The sequence below is a fragment of the Varroa jacobsoni genome, unplaced genomic scaffold (genome assembly GCF_002532875.2).
Source record: "Varroa jacobsoni isolate VJ856 unplaced genomic scaffold, vjacob_1.0 scaffold_712, whole genome shotgun sequence".
NCBI lineage: Eukaryota > Metazoa > Arthropoda > Arachnida > Mesostigmata > Varroidae > Varroa > Varroa jacobsoni.
The window spans coordinates 50,629-71,682 of NW_019213614.1; the positions used below are offsets into that span (position 1 = coordinate 50,629).

The window sequence follows — 21,054 nt, forward strand, 5'->3', positions numbered from 1 at the left end:
ATAAATAACGTTTGAATTGTGCTGGCCATCTTGTTTACAGCTGTAACTGTTTTATCCTATTGTCATTTTCTGCGCAAATATTATTCGACAGTGACAAAAATGACATCTGAATTCGAGCTTTACATGTTATCTATGCATGAGTTATGCTGCGTATTCCACAGCTTACCAACTTTGCTAGATACAAAAATGCTTCTCAGAGCAAAACCTAACAGTGGGTATGCAGGCACGATCGTTCTCTTGTTAAAGTCAAATCTTGAAAATAAATTTTTCTATAGTTTGTACTCTGATTGAATTTTCATTTTTTCTTCAATGTCAGATCGTACTTTTCACAATATCTCATAGTGATCATAATAAGCCCGTTTGTACAAGCGTGTTCAAAAAATCTTGTTTGAGGTTCTTATTCGCGGTTTAGTTATGGGTTTACTTTCCACCTCAAACAGTAATTACTGTTACCTGTAATAGAACATTTCGCAGCTAATTTCACTACGCAATATTGGTATTAGACAGAGATCCGGGCCGTCAATAATTCACGCCCAGCTTTAAGTACGCTTTCTTCAGACTTCAGCTTGCACTTAAGGCAGCTTTGCATGATAGTGGCTTAACAGATTCTATCGTTGTTTTTGCTGATCATAACGCGTTTTTTTTCCTAGTTACCATAACGCTATATTAATAGGTTAGAAGAAATACATTCTTTTTTCATACAGAGCTTTTGCCTGTTGGTTTCGGAAAGAAACCCGGTTCCCTCATTGTTTTTTATTTCTTGACCCATAAAGAATTTATTTGGCAAGATTATTGCAATTTTTCAGCGTTGCTCAGCTAAAACAGCAGATATTCGGTTAACAATTGAATGAAACACGTACTTACAGGTTGCACATACTTAGCTTTATTTATTATATATAATTCATATTTTAACAAACATTCGTCTCTGTTCTGGTCCAGTATGATGCATTTATGATTCACAGCTTCTTGCTGTTACAACAAAATCAAACTCTTTACATGACCTGTTGCTAACTAGCCTGTATGACACATTTCCCAGACCAACTAGAGTTAACTCATGTATATTCCATGCTCAAGTCATACGACATACATATGATGCTTGGCAGAAAATGTAATTTGGGAAGATCTTCAAAAGATCTTGCAGTTGTTTTATGTAGCATAGGTTTCTCTGCTACTTTTCGGTTTCGACAAGGCATGAGCAGGCCACCGGGAAATGGAATGTATCCATATGAAGTCCTTCTTCAAGTGACCAAGCAGCCAATCGATGTGTAGTCAACTCCTGTGAGCACACCGATTTCTGGACCGATGAGGACACGTGGGAGCAAGACATTGATGGCCATCTGCATAAGGCCAAAAAGAAGAACGGAACAAGAATGACTCTGATAAAACAACGAATACTTCGCATAATCAGTGAACTTTACTAATTATGATTGAAAAGCACGAGTACTTTGTTTTTTACTATTTTTTTTATTCCCGATGTGTAGGACATCTAATTAGATATATGGTCTCTTTAGACAACAGTCAAGTGTAACGATATTCATATTTATGCTCATGTAAGTATAAAAAAAACAATTAAAATTCAAGGGCTAATAGTGGTCTTCAACAACTATACCATGAATAAGCGATGGAGAAAGAATTGCGGATTTTTACTAATTTACTGTGGTATTTATCGAGTATTGTACGGTTTTAATATGGGCCATGGTTTGGGTGGCTTTATTTCATCAAGGCAGTTTCACTAGAAATAGAGATTTTCTAAGAAATCTAAATAAATAAATGTTACGAATGTCACGCCCCTTACTGACGATACATATTACTTCAGACAACTGATTCCCAAGTACGGCGGTTTCGAACTTAAACTTGTTCATCAAGTGTCCTTAAGTTTTTAAGTGAGTTTAAGCAAAAACGTTAAAATTTTATTATCACCGGAACACTTTAAAGCTTACCTGCAAGTTTCTATCCGCACAAGCTGTTCATACTTCTGGCCATTGCGCGGTGTGTCCACGTTCACGATAACCTTCCACTGGTTCTGTGTATTTTGGGCTCGTAAAGGTCGTATTGTTGCCACCTGCACGGGCAGAATCGGAAAAAAATGGGTAATACCGCCTTTTTGCTTATGCTAGACATTTGAACGGGTTCTCATAAAATCAAAATAACCTGTTGCCTGTTGAAAGCTAGTCGTTTCTTGGAATTGGTCAACACACACACTCACCGATATGTGGAACTGTTTTTCTGTTCAGAATGTTACCATAAATGCTATTTCTGTATTATGGTGCATTGCTTCTTTTTTGTTTGAGTATTTCGTCGCTGTTTTCCGTAGTAGAGGTACTTAGAACAACATATTATAGTCGCTCTATTTTTCTCAGTTTACTATAGAGTCCAAGTTTTGTTGAGTTGTCTTTGCTGGCTTTACGATCAACAGTATAACTGTACATTGAGTATGGTTAATAAATTTTAAGCGCACTACCGACCTGTGACCTGCATGCTTTTCGAAGTTCGCTTTTAGCAGCCGAATCCTTGTCTTCGCTTGTCTTATCAGGTCCGTCGTACTTCTTATTCGACTCGCCAGCCACACTCTCCTGCGGCTCCATCAAATCCGTTGCAAAAGTATCGTAGGGTTCCGCAAAAACCAATTGTTCATCTGGAATATGTGGCACCAGACGACGTGCCGTTAATGGGTCGAGAAATGCGCTTTGCATGACGGAGTCCCTGTAAGAAACGCCATTTTCTTATAATCTCCTAATGATGCAACGCATGTTAATTGAACAGGTAAATAAATAAAGAACTTAGTCAGATGAATTTGCCAAAAGTAATATGATAATAGCATAAATAATGCGTAAATGTATGAGAAATGACTAATTTGAAATATCCAGAGGTGCGGCATTTTCGTTGAACTGCTTGCATGAAATATTTACCAAACAAATTTCATGCCATCAAATATCTCAAACTTTAGTCAACTGGTCATTGAACAAAGATTCATCACGCAATCATAATATTTTCGAGATAGGCAACACTGGGCAGGTTTGTCCATCATGTCTACAATATCAGGCACTAACAACGGCTAGATCGAGCCAAACCGGTTGTTTAATTTACTTCATTCGATGGTATTATTTCAAATCTAATTGTAGCCTTGGAGGCAATCGGTCAATGCTAACCTTGGGTAGTTAACGTCTTCCGTACAATACGTCGCATTATGAGACTTCATATCGGATGCAGCCGCGCATTGTGGATGCTGAAACAAGAACGAACAAGGAAGAATTAACTACAGGATCGTCTTGTTCTCGGAAGTATTCGACAACTTGCAATGCGTTTTGCATAGGAAACGCACATAGTGCCCGGTCTGTTATCACAAATGCCTACCGAACTTAGCCATTCTGCCATAACTCGACAGGAATTTTAGCCCCATATAAATAAAATGCAGTACAAAACAGCATTACAATTTAAATCGGCCTAACCTGTTGGTGCTGCTCATGATACTTGAGATCCGGAACTGGGGGAGTTTTTGTAGACGCTGTTTGCGCAGGGTGAAAGTTGCCACCGGGCAAAATGGCGTATGGCCGAGAATCTCTCTGACTGTTTTGGACCACAGACAAGTGGCCCACTTTATTAGGCGATATTTGAATGGCACCGTGCTGCAAGAGATTGTAGGTTGTTAGGGTCGTTTTGACACCAAAAATAAAGGACCATAAAGGCATTCACTGTCAGAAATTTGTCTTGACAATTAATTATGAACTGGAGCATTTTTGTCTAGTCAGTCCTTAATCATTTTGCCTAAGCTAAGGGCGTGTACACTGATTCTTACGGGTTTAGGAAACTCAGAGGAGTTCATAGAAATTTTTGTCTGATATGGAACCATGTCATGATTATTATTATAAAACACAATACAATAAAGTGATCGTACAGGGGGACTACGGCCTGCCTGCATGTAATTCGCTCATTGCGGAAAATTTTCCATTCTGCCAGCGATGCCATCTCTTCCACTTGCTCTTATATAGGTATAAAAAGAGGGAATCGGTTAAAAGCACATGTGGAGATTTGGAATTACAGACATAGAACATCACTGTTGTCTTAGTCTTTCAATCCTTTTATAATCATTGTTTGTTGTCGTCGTTATTATTATTGTTATTTAGATGAATACGGTTGAACTCACTCACTCACATTTTTGAGCTATGACTTTCCTGTGTTCATTTTCGCTTGCTTAGTGTTGATAGAAAGAAAACACTTGATTCGCTTTTAGCAACGACGGTTTTGTGGCGGGTAATAGTTAGTAGTAGTTAAAATCGTTGTTGTATTTAGCTGCGCATCCAGCCTTCCTCTACCAGGAACAAGATACTTTACATTTAACTATACATGTTATAGCTTCAAAAGTAGTTTATAATAAGTACGATTTGTTGGTCAGAGGGGTGCCATATAATAGCACATTGCAGCTATTACAATATGCGGCAACTGATTTACCTGTGAGCCAGCAAATGGTACACTGATTTCATGGAGTCCGAGATCGTTATTGCCTACCCCGTTATACTCGAATGCATTTCCGGGCAGATTTGTCCTAGAAGGTCATATTTTCAAAATCAGATTGATGTACTATCAGCGCATGTCGAGATGAGAGCAGAATGTTTTCGTATATATGATAACAAACGTTGGTGTTGTGTGATTATATACATATATACATTTGCGAGCATTCCTGTAGACAACAATCTATGAACCTCATGATCGCGATTGCTCTCGCGAGCCACTTTGCTTCGCAGTATATTTGCGTTTAAAATCTGGTATCACAAGCAAACTTCACAAAATAAACAACAACTATGGTTCGTAAATCGTACGGAAGTATTGCTATACGGATGCTAGCTGAGATCACTCCATGGCATTCACCCTCTTTCAATATTTTCACACTGAAAACTGAGTAGCGGTGAGCATTATAATAACGATCTTAACAAATCTCAAACAAAAACGGAAACGTTCCTGTATTTATCCTCTATGCATATTGTAGTATTAGGGTCGATATAAGAGTTGCTCCATACATAAATTGGCTGTCATCGCCGCTACAGAATCGACAAACACGACGAACGTTACTCTCGTGTGAGCTTCGCCTTCAATCAGCTTCACCGCCCACGAAGCGGAGCATCAGTGAGACCATTAAATCTGCTGTAGAAATATCTTGTAGATGAAACGAAATGGGGATGCATCAGTGGGCTTGTGACCAGAGTCGCCGTAATGACCGATGCTGAGTTACACCACGACAGTTACGACGATACTACAAGCTTACATATTGAAACCACGATCGATCCAATTCGTTGATGTAACAACTACTGGTTTAATGATTCATCGTCTTATGATACCCATACTTATTCCACTTACTCGACTATATATGCTAGTAATTTTGTTACGGTCATTTGATATATGCAGTGAGCCGTCAGGACGCGTGGCGCGTGGGATGACTCAAGGGGAATATAGCATCTATGATATATATGGGTGCTCATATTTAATCTGGATATAGCGCAGACTTTTACCTATGGTCCGTTTGGCCATTATGGAAGCTTCCTCGGAATGGGAATTCCAAGTCGCTGTTGGCTGATAGACTGGCGGACAAATATTGACGTTTTCCTTCAAGACCGGCGAATTCTGAAGAACATGGAACCATTAAATTAGCGAGCAAAAAAATAATCGAAACGTGCCGTCATATTTTATATAGCTTGCAGTTGATGTTTCGTAATATGGTAAGCAAGTAGAACATCAGACGGCTAGCTGCTGCGTGTGAATGAGAAATGCGCTTGTCACAGCTGATGAATCCAGACCATTATTATTATTATTATGGGGTGTTGTAACATGTTAGGTCAAGTAAGCAACTGCATTCTATGTTCATCTTGTAGAAAGAATATTTTTATTTCGTGCAGGTTCATTTAACCAACCGTCTAAAGAGGTGTTGACCATTTCCTAGTCACTTCGAATTTTTTTACCTCATATGTCTCTGTGAATTTTTCCGTTTGCTTTGTTGTTCCACACCGACGAAAAAATAACACTTACGTGTTCTAGCTGTTTAATCCGACAGACGAGAATCAGAGCTGAGTGCGTGGAATGAATATATCTAGGTGCTTTATCTAATAAAGGCCAACCATCAACGGGCGTATACATCTTAAAAATACCATTTTCTCCAGTAGCGAAGTTCAAATTGTGACTGTTGAAATAGAAGTTCTCGCTGTAATCATCGAAACTCTGTTTGATTGAGGGATTGTAGATTCTGCCTGGAACAGGATCGTTTTGTTGAGCTGGAAAAAGTCCTGAGTTACCGGTGTCTGCATGAGTGGACAATCCGAAATTCGGAACCGGCTGACCAAACATCCTTCTGAAATGCCCCATCATTGCAGAACAATAGTTGTTCAGCAAAGGCAACGTTTTTGCGAATCGCGTTACACCCATTTTAGATCTGAGGCCTATTTGATGTTTGAATGATGGAATACCGCGCACCTTGGATATTGTCGACCGGATCTTTTACTTCTGATCAAGATCGTCGTAAAAATAACAATAGCCTCAAAAACCAGTCTCAAAATTACTTAAAATCAACGGCGTAAATAATTTTGGGAAACTGGTATGATCGAATGAGGTATTTTTGGATCCAGAAACTAACAACAGCCTAATTCCAAAACTGGCTTGGTAAATGCGTGAATAAAAATTTTTGGTAAGTTTTCTCTTTTCTTTTTAGCTGATAGTTTTATTAGTTTTGTCCGTTTTCAACCTGCAGTGTTTGTACTTTTCTAATTAGCTAATTACTGATTATTGATCAATCACCGGACGTTTATCATTAAACCAAAGATTTTTATGCGTCCGCAATTTTCACAGATCTAATAGATTTACGTTCATCCCAAAATGTAGTGATAATATCAAAAAACTTTTTTTATTTATTCAGTTTTATCAATAGCAATAATGCAGTGGTTAGTCGATTATACCTAGCTATACATCTTTGTTCAGCGCTACAACCTGTCGCAAGTATTGCTGCTGACGTCGAAATCGAATGGTCACCACTAAGCTTACAGGCACTAGATACCAGGAAATCTTCCAAGCAAAAATGATCAAACGAAGATAAGCATTGTCTTACCCGTAACTGGATTCGGCTCCACTATACAAGTTTCCTACAAATCGTTGTCTGTAACCTCCTTGGCCAATTGAGCTGATCGAAAAGGCGTTACTTTCTGTGAAATAAAAAAATAGCTACTTGTGTATGTGTCTCTAAATATTAAGGTGAATATTTAGGTTTATTTATTTAATCATACACCGAATTGTCCTTATATGGTTATTCCTTTAGCTGTCAGGACAAACGATTATTTAGCTCAATGTTCCGGTACAGAATTTTTACTGCAACTCTGATCCGATAGCTTTACAATAATGAAACTCCATAGTTAAGACTAAATTGTAAGAACACACAAACGCCTTAAAAAAGCAGAGTTTATTTCAGGTGTCGGCGTTCCATCCTGTAAGATATGCCATAGTCAAAATTATTCGGACCTTTTCTCGTTGGGATTGAAGCACAGCGTGAGCACTTTTGTACGTACGTATTTGTGGCGCCTCTGGCACATACAGCGAGCCGGGACTTGCTGCGTATGTATCGAAGAATGTGTCTTGAAAAGTTCCTTCGGGTGATATTGGCCGCACAGCTGGAAGACCCTGCAGTGGGAAGCCATTTGCCTCATGCTCGACGTACATAGGGTTACTGAAATTTTTAGTTTTTTTTTGCCCAGATGCTGCTCCGTTAGCGATAGAATTCTCCTGAACGAAACCGTATTGACCAGGAGAACTGGAGTCATAATTTGGAACGTGTGTTTTGACTAATTCTTGTTGAATCCCGTGTGACTGATGACGAGTAGAATGTTGCGAGCGCCGACGACTCTCGTTCGAGCTAGCAGGTGGCATCTCGCTATATCCTGCAGAGGCTGGTTGAAGAGGCATTCCGTGAATAGAAGAATTATGTCTTCCGTCGTTTTCGTTAGTGAGAACTTCCTGCTGGATAATACGCAAAGTACAATAATTAAGTATTCTCGACAGTATAATCAGTACACCTTGGTTCCTAAAATTACGTTGATTTTGATATGACACACCGCATTTGTCTATTACAACGTTCAAGCGAGTTTTACCCAGGATGGCTAGAATTTTATTGATTTTCTTAACACTACAAATAGCGATAAACTATTTTTTAAGATTGATTAGCACTTACTAGCATTCATCCCAATGCCTTTTATCTCTGCTCTGCATTCGTACCTGTTTAAAAATGTGTGCTTTACTTCGAGAGCTTTCGGAAGCATTTGTATTGGGGTATGGTAGTGCATAAGATTGAGTAACCGAGGTTGAGGCAGTATCTTTGTGATTTTCTAACAAGTCTTTATCGTCTTGCTGTTCCTGTCTCAGCTTTGGCATATTGTTCTTCGCGAGACTGTCAACGATTGCCGATAAGGTCTGGATGCCCACGTTTATGTCTTTCGTCTTGCCTGGCGTCTTTACTTTAGAAGAAGTCCTCGTTTGGAGTGAATGAAGTTGGTGATGAGTTCTCCCGTAAAGAGGCTGTGAGAACGGCTTATTCCTTTGAGCTGTGACTTTCGGAGCAGCATTTTTGCCCTCGTCGATAGTTTCGCGCTTTACTGATTCATCATGCAACGATTTCTCGGCTACATTTCCAAGAGTAACTGGCGCTGTATACGTCGAAGCGTGTAGTTCACTGAGAAATTTTTGCCCCACCGAGGGCGTATGCTCTCGGCGATTTGCTGTGAAATAGCCTTTCATATTTAAACGAACAAGAATTACCTTAGTTCATTGAAAAACTTTCAAATCGCTAAAACGTAAAAAGTCTACTATTAATTTAATACTATACAAGAACTCGTTTTTAAATTGTTTAATAAAATTGTTTAGTTGTAGGTCATGAATCTTTCTCTTTTTTTTTTCGTAATTAAAACAGCAAAATCACCATTACAGAAAATGCCTTTTATTTTTTAATTATAAAAAAAATTACCTCTTCCTTCCCTTGGTCGATATTTTAAACTAAGCGGGGCCCCCTTTTCAATGGTGGAGTCCAACAGTTCCTCTACAAGAGCGATATCATCGCTTTCAAGGAGGTCTAACTCATCTAGTATGTCGCTGCTTGAAACCTTCACCATAATCTGGAAGTTGTGACAGGCCAATGCAAGGTTATGAGTTCGTCAAATCATCCAAACAATATACAATGTTATCTATAGATACGAAAACGATAGGGTGTATTAAGTAGGGTTTTCTTGGCTGACACTTGTCCTGGAATGCCTCACAGCTTTCCAGCTCTGAACTCTGTTGTATACTACTATAGGAAACCATTAGGTGCGCCTGTTCGATGTCCGACCGAGCGGTGTATTAGCACAAAATAACATGTAATGAATGAAAGAAAACAAAAGTGTAATAACGCGAGTGAACCACAGCAAGCTCTTAAACTCATAGACCTACGGCTGACGCGCTGGGTCTATGACTGTCTCAAGTTTTACGTCCCGCACTTCTGTTAAGGATTGTTTTAGAAGGCCGGCGGCTCCTTTCTGTCTGCCCCGCCTATGAACCTAGCCCAAGTAGTAGTTAGTAAGTTTAGTAAACCAACACGTCACCACTATACTGGAATCAAGACGACTACTCTAGATAAAGCCGATGATATTGAAATCGGCTGAACTGAAATTTTTGTGCACCCAGATTTTTGTTCCCCGTGCATTTAAGCAATATGCATAATTATTGAGCCAATGGTAACATTAGCTCACATTTTGCCCTGTGCTTAATGCTGTCCCATCCTGGTTGATACTCGTTTTACCTATATCATCCCCCAAACATATGAAATTCCTTGAAGAATCTCATCTTATTTTTGAAAATTAGCTAAGTCAATGCGTGCTCGTCTCGTAGCACCTTCTCCCTTGAGCGTTTCCGTAGGACTGATCACTGCTTGCTACAGTAAGGCAATGGCTTTCTCGGAGAGAGCTTCCGCCATGAGTAGGACGATGATGACACATAGTAGGATAAATACGTTTGCTTCATTACGATCCTCACCTCAGCACTCATCATTTTCGTTATCAAATGGGTGAATTAATATCAGAACAAACTATCAAGGCAGAAATTTGCTAAAAAATACGCAGTCAGTTTGAACCCCCTATAGTGTGGGGCTAGGTGCAGTTTAGTTCCCGTAACAGCTTATTGGGTAACAACTTGCATGCTAATCTTAGGCCCAAGTTGTGGTCTAAATTCGAACCCAGGCATAGACACACGGTTTGCGTTTGTGCTGGAAGCCAGCCGTCTGATGGAAAGTCTAACGGCGATACGGGACGTAAAATTTGAAGCGTAGAGGCACGCAAAGTATAGGGCAGAAGTTCGCGCCTGTGGGGAAAGCCCACCTGAAAGATTAACGCACAATGTCGTGAAATGCATTTTCCGCGGAGCGGCCTGTTTTTATCGCCCTAAAGCTTTTTTTTTGGTCCCTCCATCTGCGCTGCAACTTACACAACTTCTATTGTAGCATCGAATGGTTGGTCTTTCAACTTGTAGCTATCATCTTTTGTGACTGGTCATAGTGATTTATTTGTGGTTGAACTTTTTCTGAGCATTGTTGATTAGCAGAATGACGAAAAGGCCAACCAGTGAAGTCTATCACTGTTTAGCTTCGTTGGTATTCAAAAATTATGGAATGAGGCTAATAGCTGATGCATATGATAATGATGGACACATCTTCCAACGGTTTCATCTCACCGAAGCCAAATGAAACGACCCAGTTAAAGTTGCTCTTTAACCAATTTTATTCACCAGGTCATGTTCATTTCGTTCATCCTCAAAACATACTGTCGCTTGCCACACACTAACCAACGTTATAGCAACATAAGTTGAGCTTTAAATTTTCACACATCTACAGGTCAGATTATACGGGCAAGTATATATATACGTGTATATACATGCATTTTTTTCACGGTCATGCATGCTGTCAAATTTTTGTGATTTTTGTTGGGCTTGTCTGTTGCGCGTAGCGAGCGCAAGCGCGGCATGTCGATTGTGGAAAAGTGCAAAATTGCCCCAGTGGAACTTCGATGCCATTCTACCTCACATTTTCGAGATTGAGTCTGTTTTTAAATTGATGTGAAAATTTTGAAATTAGAAAAAGTACTGATATCAGCGTATAGTGCAGCTTAAAATACTGCTCTCATAAATATATAGTGGTAGCATACAGCACTTTATTCCGGTAGGCACATTAATTTAGAGGGTTTATTTTAGAAAAATTCGCAATACAGGTCACTTTGGTACTTGTTCCAACAACTGACCTTCCACGCCTGGGATGAGCCTGAAACGCGTTCCATTAACTAAGGCAAAGCTGTTTTCTATTGTCGCAGGGTCCTGCGCTTTCGTCGCCTGTAGAGATTTAACTGAACCGAAATCGCAGACGTTTTTGGCTTGAGCCTAGCAACCCCTTCGGGTCTAACGGGCTAGAATACTTCGTCGCTTTTTGGCAACAAACTGAACCTTATAGGGAATTCCGCTAAACAAACATTATATGAATAAAATGTTTTCAAGAGTTTCATCCAATATAAATGTGTACAATCAAATCAATAGAATGCTTATTCAGGTTTTCAGGAATTTTGCTGTGCTGGACTATGCGGCACTGCAATATTGCATTATTCAGATAGTATATAGAATAGATATTTATAGTATATCTTAGATGCAGTGCGTGTACGACAACTAGCTTATATCAAAAACTGATCGGTTTCCCATAGGTATTAGCCGAAACGACACGAATAAATCAGTTAAGCATACATATGTAGCAATAGCTGCTATCGGCCAGACATCCGAATACACAGATCACTTATAGATCCAAATTTTTGATGATCCGTTCGAAAGCCTGGCAGCATTTAAAGAAGGCAAATCACCTTCCAGGCACATACGCGACAACTCTACTTAGTTCTATACACAGTATCGGAACGCGTGATATTTCCTCTTACTAGTCAATAGGCAACTCATTCCACATCTCCGCTTCATTTATTTGACCATCTAATAATGACAGGAAACGGTAATCGATACATAGCCAATGACGTATGTTTCAAGACATGCAAGACTACTACATAAAGTGGCCATGCCAGATATCATAATAATCATAACCGCTTGTGGAGTAGCTGCCGTAATAGATAGTGGGAAAGCACGAATATATCGAACCGCGAGAAATGGTATGGCAACAACATTGTGAAAAACGTAGTAAAAGATAAAATCTAAGCGATCTATAAAATATAAGCGATCTATAAAAGCGATAACACTTCAACAAAGGCCCTGTCCAATCTCCACATATACCGATGTCGTATTGACAGCAAGGATTTACTTACTACCGGAGATTGATCTATCGACGGTCGGCTATTGGTCACAAGTAAAAATTATAGCGACTCGAACAATAACGCGGATAACAATGGCAGCTGCCTTATTCTATGTTTAACTTTTCAAAGAAAGCTAGAATACAAGCTGGAACGGCTGAACCATGTCTATGTCGATAAACTGAGGTGACAAAATTGGGAGAATTAACGATACACAATCACACAACAACTTTGCCATTATATTACAAATGGCTAGTGGAAGAGAAAAGGCTGCTTTTGCCAAAACCTAGATTACACAGGGGAACAACTCTACACAATCCGTATAGCCGGTTTGGTCAATCTCGTCAGAGCCCGTGTTGTCAACGATCTTCTCGCCTATTTTTAAAGCCATAACAATTTAATAAGTAACTCTAGTAGACATACCCGCTAAAGGTAACACTCGTGAAGATAGCTTAAATTTTAGCTTTTGAACGAGGCCGCCCTAGAATAAACTTTCTCTATTTACAGTCAGGCTCGGTCAGGGGTCTACCCGTAGACGAGAAAACCCTCAAGATGTACTAATGATCGATTGCAGGGTTTGCTAAATGAAACGTCCAAAACTGATAAGTATTAATACTTGAGCGTCCCACCAAACTACGTATCTTCGCGTTTTGTTGCCTTATTAGCTATTTATGAAAGACTGTCATTCTTATACTTTTTGTTTTATTTAAAAATGCTTGCTATTTCATTGTAAAAGTTTCCAGCGTTGAAAGTAGCATAGTAAAATAGTGGCTCCATTTCAATTTCTACTAAAGCGACTCCGCTGGAACATCTTTCAACCCTATCCATCATACGCGTATACAATAATGAACATATGAGAATATCTAGATTTCTTTTTTATACGTAATACGCCCGTTTAAACAATTAAGTTGTTAGACAAGACCATAAAGCCAACTGTCGTTGAATCAAACAGCGATCGTATAGCGGAAATAGGCATTAAATAGCTGATCTCCGCCATAGCTATTTTAAGCCATGCGCAGATAATCTATTATGAGACTGCATAGAGAACCCATATCAGAGAAAACCAGAATAAATTAGCCGTGACTGTGCTTATAGCCAGTCAAAACTTGCTTTCATTGTGCTCAGCATAGCCGTCTGCTAACTCTATGCTCGGGTAATAAAACTTAACATTTACGTACGCTGGTTAAAAGCTATTCGAAAACATCCTAACCTTGTCTAGGTTCTTCAGAAGCCACTATTGAACTTACTCGTTTTCCTGAGAGGAACGTTTTATGTGTAGCCGCCATTTGTCGATGAAGCTTTCAAGGCGGTGACGTCCTCCGCAGGGTGTGACAGTTCACGTGGTAAACTAAACTCTATAACGCGCTAGCTTCAAATAAACGGCTATAATTGCTTCGGCAATGTCTTTTGAAAGCGCAAAACGGGAATAGCCATTAAATATGCCTAAATTAAAAGAATACTGACGTTCGTGGCAGTGCTACATGCTGCTGAGATGGACATAACTGCGATTGGCTGACGTTACGATAACGTTTCTTGGAAAGAGCTTACTGCAGTTCACAACTTCCAAGCTCGTTAGTAGTAGTTATCTAGCTAGCGGACTTACATTGACAGGCAAGTAGATACTAGCTATCACTTTAGTCTGTGTGTGTGTCTTAAGGGAGAGCTCACTCACTTTTCGTGTCTTCAGACACCTGAACCAAAACTTAAATCCTATTAGTTCTTATATCTAAGTAGTCTAAGTCGTTCAATTTTGACGTTACAAACACCTCTTTTTAGTTATCTTTTCTATGCTTTTCCTCGTATAACTTTATAAGAAAGTATTCCATTTATTTTTTCTTTGCTAATTTCCATTTTCTTTTTACTTCATTTTATGTTCAGAAATTAGCTTTGTATCTCTACAGTTCAGATGTTAGCGCAGCATTACTTTTTTTTTTTATAATAGTTGTCGTTGATTCGGCTGCAAAAGGTGCCAGCTCCACCGAGAACTACGAAGGAAGCATTTGGGCTGAACTTTTGAGCTGCTCGTGGCAAAAGCAAAGCTATACTTGTATTAAGCTTGTACTTTAGTCGAAAAGCTTAGTGCCAATGTACTTAGACCTTTGCAGTCTTGGTGTGTCAAGGTACTGCGTCGAGAATATCTTTATCAACCGGAGTCCAAAGTCAAATGTGACATTGCAATCAATCCCGTACATTAAAACGAATTGGGATCAACATATCTGGGTATAACTAAGTGGTGAAAAAAGATCATAATTATACAATTCTCACAGACGAGTGGCTTACTATAAGTCAATCTTTATCCCTCTCCGGATGTACGCAGACAGACACAAAGGGCAATTTGCAGCAACTTTAAACGGCTCGAGTAATGCAAATGTGCCTCGTTGCCCGAACGCTTCGACGCTCCGGTGCGCCTTTCGAATGACGACGAACGAGTGGCTGGCCAATGGTCGCAGAAGAAAATCTTACAATAAGCTGCTGCTGCTGCAAAAAGAATAGTTTAACCCCACATCGATCCATTAATGGCAGAATGATATCATGTAGAGACGCCACGTAGTAATGGGACACTTTGGCACCCGTCTGCCTTGGAGTCGGGAGCAGGGGGTGCTCACCATTAACCGACCCTTTTAGCCACTGCTATAGACTGGTTGACAGAAGAACATTCAATATTAAATCAGAGCATAAAAGGTCTGCCGAGAAGGCAAAACGTGTTCAAACTGGTACTATTCAGTAATGCAGAAATGACAAGTTGGCAAGGAGACCCTGGAGCGGCTGGGAGCGAGAGGGAAAGTGAAATGAAAAAAATTCCGATCTTGTTACGAAGCAAAAGAGTAAGTCCTTGGTGCCCTTGAACACTGCGGATCTGTTGTTAAACATGGGCACGATCTGGCAACGATTGTTTTGATTTAATCAGCAGAGTTGTTGGAATCCTGGAGTAAGACAAGCTGGTTTGGCCTATGTACTGCAGAATGAGCATCAATAGACTCCCCTTCGGGTCTTTCGCCTAAGCTTTGCGGATGTTGTTACAGTGCAAACAATGCCACACATGCTTAGATAATCTCTGTGTATGGCTCCGGGGGGTTCGTCTTATAAGGTAACAATGAAAGAATAACTTCCTGGTAATAAAAGGAATATGATAACGGTTCCAACAAACGACACAGCGTTACGGATGCCCCTCCAACAAACTGGAGGGCGAGATCTTGCTGAGTGGAGTGCTTCTTTATGCTTATGAGTGTTTTCGCTGTGTTTATTATTGTAATTCTGCTGCATGAATCTTTTGAAATCAGCGATCTTAGACGCAGTTTAGGGAGCTGAAGTTGGGCAGGGTAGTATTGTAAATCTTCCAGTAGGTGTAGCGACTGTATCGTAACGATTAGATATTTATCAATGCTGTTCCCGAAAGCCTAATGATCCGTTTTGAATGAGTTTCTCTAAGTTTAAGTGCATACATAGTCAAATTGTGCTGAATTATCGAAAAAACTAGAACAGTTTAATTGTTCTTAACAGGAAATCAGCTATTCATCCACTGCCATTCAAAATGTAATGCGTTGTTCTAACCTGCTGACCAATCAAGAAATAAATTGTGCTAAAACTGGTTAAAACAACTGCTCGAGCCGCAGGGCTTATTCAGTAATGTTACCTGATCTCATGAAAAAAATTTATGGAAGATTTATTTCATCTTATATATTAATAAATGTCATTTTCTCAACTACGATTACTTCCCTTCACGATATGAACTGAATACCACTCCAAGCATCTCAGGAAACGTTCAATAAAACAGGAAAATTCTCTGGTGTCTTAGGTAACAAAATAAATATTAATATAACTAGGAGATCGAAACTTGCATAAACTAGATTCCATCTCAGCTTGTATATTTTGAACACAGATGATTTAGGTGTATGAGTTTTTTTACAAAATGAGTTATATATGAAAACCCTTGAAATGACATCAGCTATAAAAAAAGGACTTCTGGTAATAAAAGAAAGGCGAGATGAAAAACAAAGACCCAAAAGCAAGTGTTTGATTAATTTCTGCCTTTGATATTTTCAAAAATGCATTTTTGATGTAGATCAACAAGTTCTAGAATTTACTTTAGCATAATAGCACATTTGTTGACTGCGAAAAACTATGCAACTTGAAGTTGACGAACGAGTTTTGGTATCTTGGAAAATTATTCATTTAAAATATGTATCTTTCATTTGCAGTATTTTCTGAGGTAACTTGTCCGCAAACGTTTACTTAATGAACGCCATGTTCGTTGTCAAAAGCCATCTGAATTTCTCTATTGCAATAAATGCACGTACCAAAAGAACTGCGAGTAGTGGTATCCGTAAACCGTTTCCCAGGTAAAAGTGGTGTTCTTCGCTCATTTTCAGCTGCTTGTAAATCTCGTATTTCACTTAGAACTTGGCACTACGTTGAATATTTCGAACACCGAAATAGACTGCTCAGCACCATAAGCGCCTTGTTTTTTCCACGCTGCTCACGCGATTCCCTTCAACTCATTATAATCTCTAACTCATAACATATGCACACATCGGCGTTTCTGACCTGGTTGCGCTATGATTTTCTATGATCCCTTAGCGCTTTCTCTTATAAACATACAAAAGAAAACTACATTTATCAGTAACAGCGCTCAATGTAGATGTAAATGCATACGGAGGAAATGAAGAACTAACGGCGCTGCGTAAATGAGCTATCAAATGCCCAGCATCATTAGTCTTTAATCATGAAATATCAAATTTATCTGCTCGGGAATATGTCATCGCTGTAATCATGCGAGCTCATCGTAAGTCTATTGCGTCATTCAGAAATGTCCAAATCTACGATCGAAAGCGCTCGCAAAACACCCACTCTCACAAATACTTAATGTTGGCAAGCTATTCACTATTGCTCTCGCGGTGCAGTGAAGTGAGGTGACAGGCGGCTGAAGTTTTACTGAGTTATGCGAAGCGCGCGCAAGGACTTCAGCTTTCTTGAGTCAAGGGTTTCGGTTGGGGCTCCCTGGTGGAAACACTTATGGACTGCGTAAGTGAGAAAGTGCCTCGGCAACCACTCGCAGCTTAGCCTTCTGCCTTAAGAATCAAATCATATCGACATAACTGTTTGACGCATTAATAGGACTATAAGCAACCTGCACAGGACATTATATTCTCTCCTGGTGTTGCGTAAGAGGATACAATAGCCGTGTTGAAGTAATAATAAGGTGAGGTTCGAGTTTTCTAGACGTTCTTGCAAATGTAAAATTTACAAAAAAAGTAAAACAAAATCAGGCGTCTTAATTTAACTAGCGATGGAGTTAAATATGCTGTGTATAATGTGCCAGGGTGTAAATTAGGCTTCAAATAACTTACGACACCCGAAGAAAGGTTAATTTTTTTCTAACCTATTGCACATGCCTCTTTAGATTAACATGTAATTCACGTCTCACCGTTCTTCTAGCTTTATAAAACACAGATATTTCGTAGACCCCTTTGTACGGTTTTCGTGTTTTACGTTTACTGCTACTTAAGCCGCTACTTAAACACCAAGATTAATGCACAAACTTAAACCTGAAGGAAAGAAAAACGTGTTATCGTTTATGCAGTCGTATCAGTAACACTCCGTCAATTTAATTTTACCATTTACTAAATTTTTTTATTTATTAACTTTACAAAGCAAAAACAGTTATTATGTACAAATTGATCATAAATATTTAGCCTAGACCTAGCGCATACAATAAATGTATTCCGCTTTACTTTTTAAGTGAGCTAAATATATGCTGCGTGAATATATGATATATTCTTTTTGATCCTGACTGTATCAACGAGTATTTTGGCCATTTATCCCTCGAAATTTTGAGATTCTTATGCTAGAGTTATTTGGACACGGGTTGAAATACTTGAGCAGGATTCAGCATCCTATGGTGATCGAAATGATCATATCTGGGTTATTAGACGGACAGCATAGTATAGGACTATTTCAATAAATTTTTTGTTTGAATCACACCTTTTATACCGTGGGTTGATAAAAGAAAGCCCTGGGGACATCCAGTGGGCCTAAAAGCATTACTTCCATTAAAACTATTGTTAAATTTAACAAAGAAAGCTCTAATAAAGAAAAAGTTATTAAAATAGCTGCATATCCACGACATTAGGCATCTATTACTCTCGAAAATAATCAATGCATCCGTTTGCCTAGCATTATTTGACAACTGCTTAAAAAAGTCAAAACTATGCAATTAAATATGATCTTTCTACTCTTATACTGAGCCCACTCTTGGACCATAAAATATTAAAGAGGTGCCTTACACTTTGTCGGCGATTTGTTAATTTTCTGCAAAAATAGTTGTTCAGAAATGACTAAAGTTGAACACAAGTCAGAAGGGAAGGGATTGAAATTCCTTTTATTACTTAACGAACTTTATTATATTTACTGCACATGCTAAGTCTGGAAAATTGTGCAAACTTCAACCTTACTTAGTGCAAAGGGAGCACAAACTCTTTTTCATTCGATTCATTATCTCGTTATTTCGATTGAAATCTGTTGTCGCATTTCCAGCTTGAGCGTTTGTGAGCGTCATCCTGTGCCTTTTTCGTTGTTTTTCTCAACTTAATTATTAGTAGCCTAAAATGTGTTCATCACAGAGCGTTCGCTGGGGCTGTATCCACTAGCTTATTGTGAGCCTCATGAGAGGACCCACAGAAGATGTTAAAGAGAATTTTTGCTCTTTAACATTTTTGATTATTGCGTAGAAGCCTCCAAAATAGGAAACCTCTTCAGTAGATTGCAAACCACACTGCAGATACCATTGCGGAAAACTTACTATTTGTACCATGTGCAAACACTGCTTTAGGTTAAACATCCTGACACCGACGGTAAACCTGAAATACAATGACGATGTCTGAACTATGCATCGGACTTTGATTCGCTTACCACTCGCTGACGATGATCATTATGACAAGTTACTATTTATATCGAAACTTGTATCGTTAAAACCACCTTACTAATTTTAGTTACTAGGACAGAATACTCAAATATGCTGTACTTATATTCGATTTGACAAAATGACATAATTACATTATTTCATCTTAGTTGTGTTCAGTGTTTACGTGCTCTTTGTGGCAAAGAATCTTTGGCTTGAGCTTGACTTGTTTCAAAGTACGTAGACTAAAAAAGATCGAGCAAATGAGTAGCATACGATTTCATTTTGAAATGCTTACGATCATAGTTTGCTAGTTTTTTTAAGTGTTATGTTACATGAAGAAACCTTCTTCATTAAAAAGGAGTTTCTCACCTCGAGAAGTCATATTCTTAGTTACATTCCTATAATGGTGATTACTAATGTTAAAAACGAAAATGTTTTACTCAGTCATGAAGATTTTTTCAAATGATAAAGGTCTCAGAATTTCGTTTTTTGCAGAAATTTTATTTTTTTGATAAAGCACTTCAATCTAGAATACTCTTGAATCAGCAGATGGCCAGTTATCGTTGCACTATTTCAAGGTTCCAGTAACCTTTGTTTGTGCTAACTGTGATACCAATTTAAGTACAAATGCAAAATATAATACATACAGTGCCCTATTATGTTGACCAGCTCAATAATAATAAATTTTAAAATATTTGAAGACTTAGAAAACCTTTGCTAGATGAAACGGCAAATTACTTTGTACTTGTTCCTTTCATTGATATTACAGTCCGCCGTTCTATCTTCCTTCAGTTCAAAAGGTAACTCGTTTTTGGCGCTCTCACTTAAGACACCTGCATCAAGAAATTTCTGCAAATATCCGCCACTGTTTCCCAGATCAATGTAAATACAGACTATAGCCATTTAATACTCTGTTGCCTGTGATTCTATGTATTCACCCATAGTATTTGCTGTAACTTTGCCGCAGGATATTTTTTGCTGTTTTCGTTCCATCTCCATTGGCGTCGGCTGCTATTACGCGCGGAAATTCAAATCAGTCAGCTGACACAATAAGCAGCCGAGTTTGGTTCAGCTGATCGGACCACCAGCTTTTGCATGTATGTATGTATACACCGCCCTGTGCCCCTGATAGCGCAATGGGAAACGTGTTTACCAACTAGACAACTTACGGACACCTGCTAGCCTAGCTTCAAATTCGAGCGTAGGTATACTTTGTTTCGCACTGCGATTTTTTTAACGCTTTTTTTTTTCGTTTTATTTAACGTCTTAGGTACCATCGAACACCTTCTCGCTTTCTCCCTCGCAGCTCGCTCTCTCTCTCACCTTCTCGCTTGCTCTCTCATTTAGGGCCTAGCGTTCGGCAGACACTTGTCTAGTATGCGCTTTCCACAAGTTTCTGCGCCTCAAGCTGGTGAGCGTCGTTTGTCGCCTCACGTTATCAAGCTGGTTAGTATAACGATAGCGAAGTGCTCGTGCAAACCTCATTTATGCTATGTGGCAAATCATATATAATAAATATCCTATGGTAATGTAGATTACTTTGAGTGCCTTGTACTTTCCGGTGGTGTACGCATAAAGTTGATCTCACCTACTTCACTGTTGGCTCTTTAGCGTTGGTATTCATTGGCTGCACTATTGTTGTCTATGTTCGTTTACTAACAATGATTCGTATTATCATTGTTCTTACTTATTCACTTATTATTACTATTATAGCTTTTTTCTTTTTAGGTCTGCGAATTATAGGTTTTTTATTTACACGTCTCGAATGCCTAATTAGCCATTAACTTTTAACGAAATAATTACGTTTCTACATTACGTCTTATCGCTTAT

General features: G+C 38.9%; 2 protein-coding genes and 1 long non-coding RNA gene across 5 annotated transcripts in view; 1 reads left to right on the top strand and 2 right to left on the bottom strand.

Annotated features, from left to right (window-relative positions):
- Positions 1 to 832: 832 nt before the first annotated feature.
- LOC111262887 (uncharacterized) lies at positions 833 to 17,016 on the bottom strand. 3 transcript variants are annotated; one of them, XM_022837493.2, is made up of 13 exons: positions 16,622 to 17,016; positions 8,990 to 9,137; positions 8,245 to 8,756; positions 7,542 to 7,989; positions 7,088 to 7,181; positions 6,138 to 6,337; positions 5,505 to 5,616; positions 4,450 to 4,543; positions 3,450 to 3,626; positions 3,150 to 3,226; positions 2,466 to 2,703; positions 1,941 to 2,062; positions 833 to 1,337 (listed from the first exon to the last, which is right to left on the bottom strand). In XM_022837493.2, exons 1-13 carry the CDS (start codon positions 16,685 to 16,687, stop codon positions 1,169 to 1,171), a joined length of 2,457 nt encoding a protein of 818 aa, XP_022693228.1. In that variant the 5' UTR covers positions 16,688 to 17,016; the 3' UTR covers positions 833 to 1,168. The 3 variants fall into 3 exon arrangements, with proteins under 3 accessions (XP_022693228.1, XP_022693230.1, XP_022693231.1); XM_022837495.2 differs by having other exon boundaries at positions 7,542 to 7,986; positions 16,622 to 17,015; XM_022837496.2 differs by lacking the exon at positions 16,622 to 17,016 and adding an exon at positions 13,571 to 13,857.
- A 1,662-nt stretch (positions 17,017 to 18,678) lies between these two features.
- LOC111262895 (uncharacterized) lies at positions 18,679 to 20,217 on the bottom strand. The gene is made up of 2 exons (XR_002681915.2): positions 19,963 to 20,217; positions 18,679 to 19,180 (listed from the first exon to the last, which is right to left on the bottom strand). It is a non-coding gene; the product is annotated as an uncharacterized LOC111262895 (long non-coding RNA).
- A 29-nt stretch (positions 20,218 to 20,246) lies between these two features.
- Positions 20,247 to 21,054, top strand: part of Duba (Deubiquitinating enzyme A) — a 12,030-nt gene continuing 11,222 nt past the window's right edge. Inside the window, exons 1-2 of the mRNA XM_086969356.1 lie at positions 20,247 to 20,321; positions 20,495 to 20,670. The gene's annotated coding sequence lies outside the window, so the exon portion shown is untranslated. The remainder of the gene's footprint in view (positions 20,322 to 20,494; positions 20,671 to 21,054) is intronic.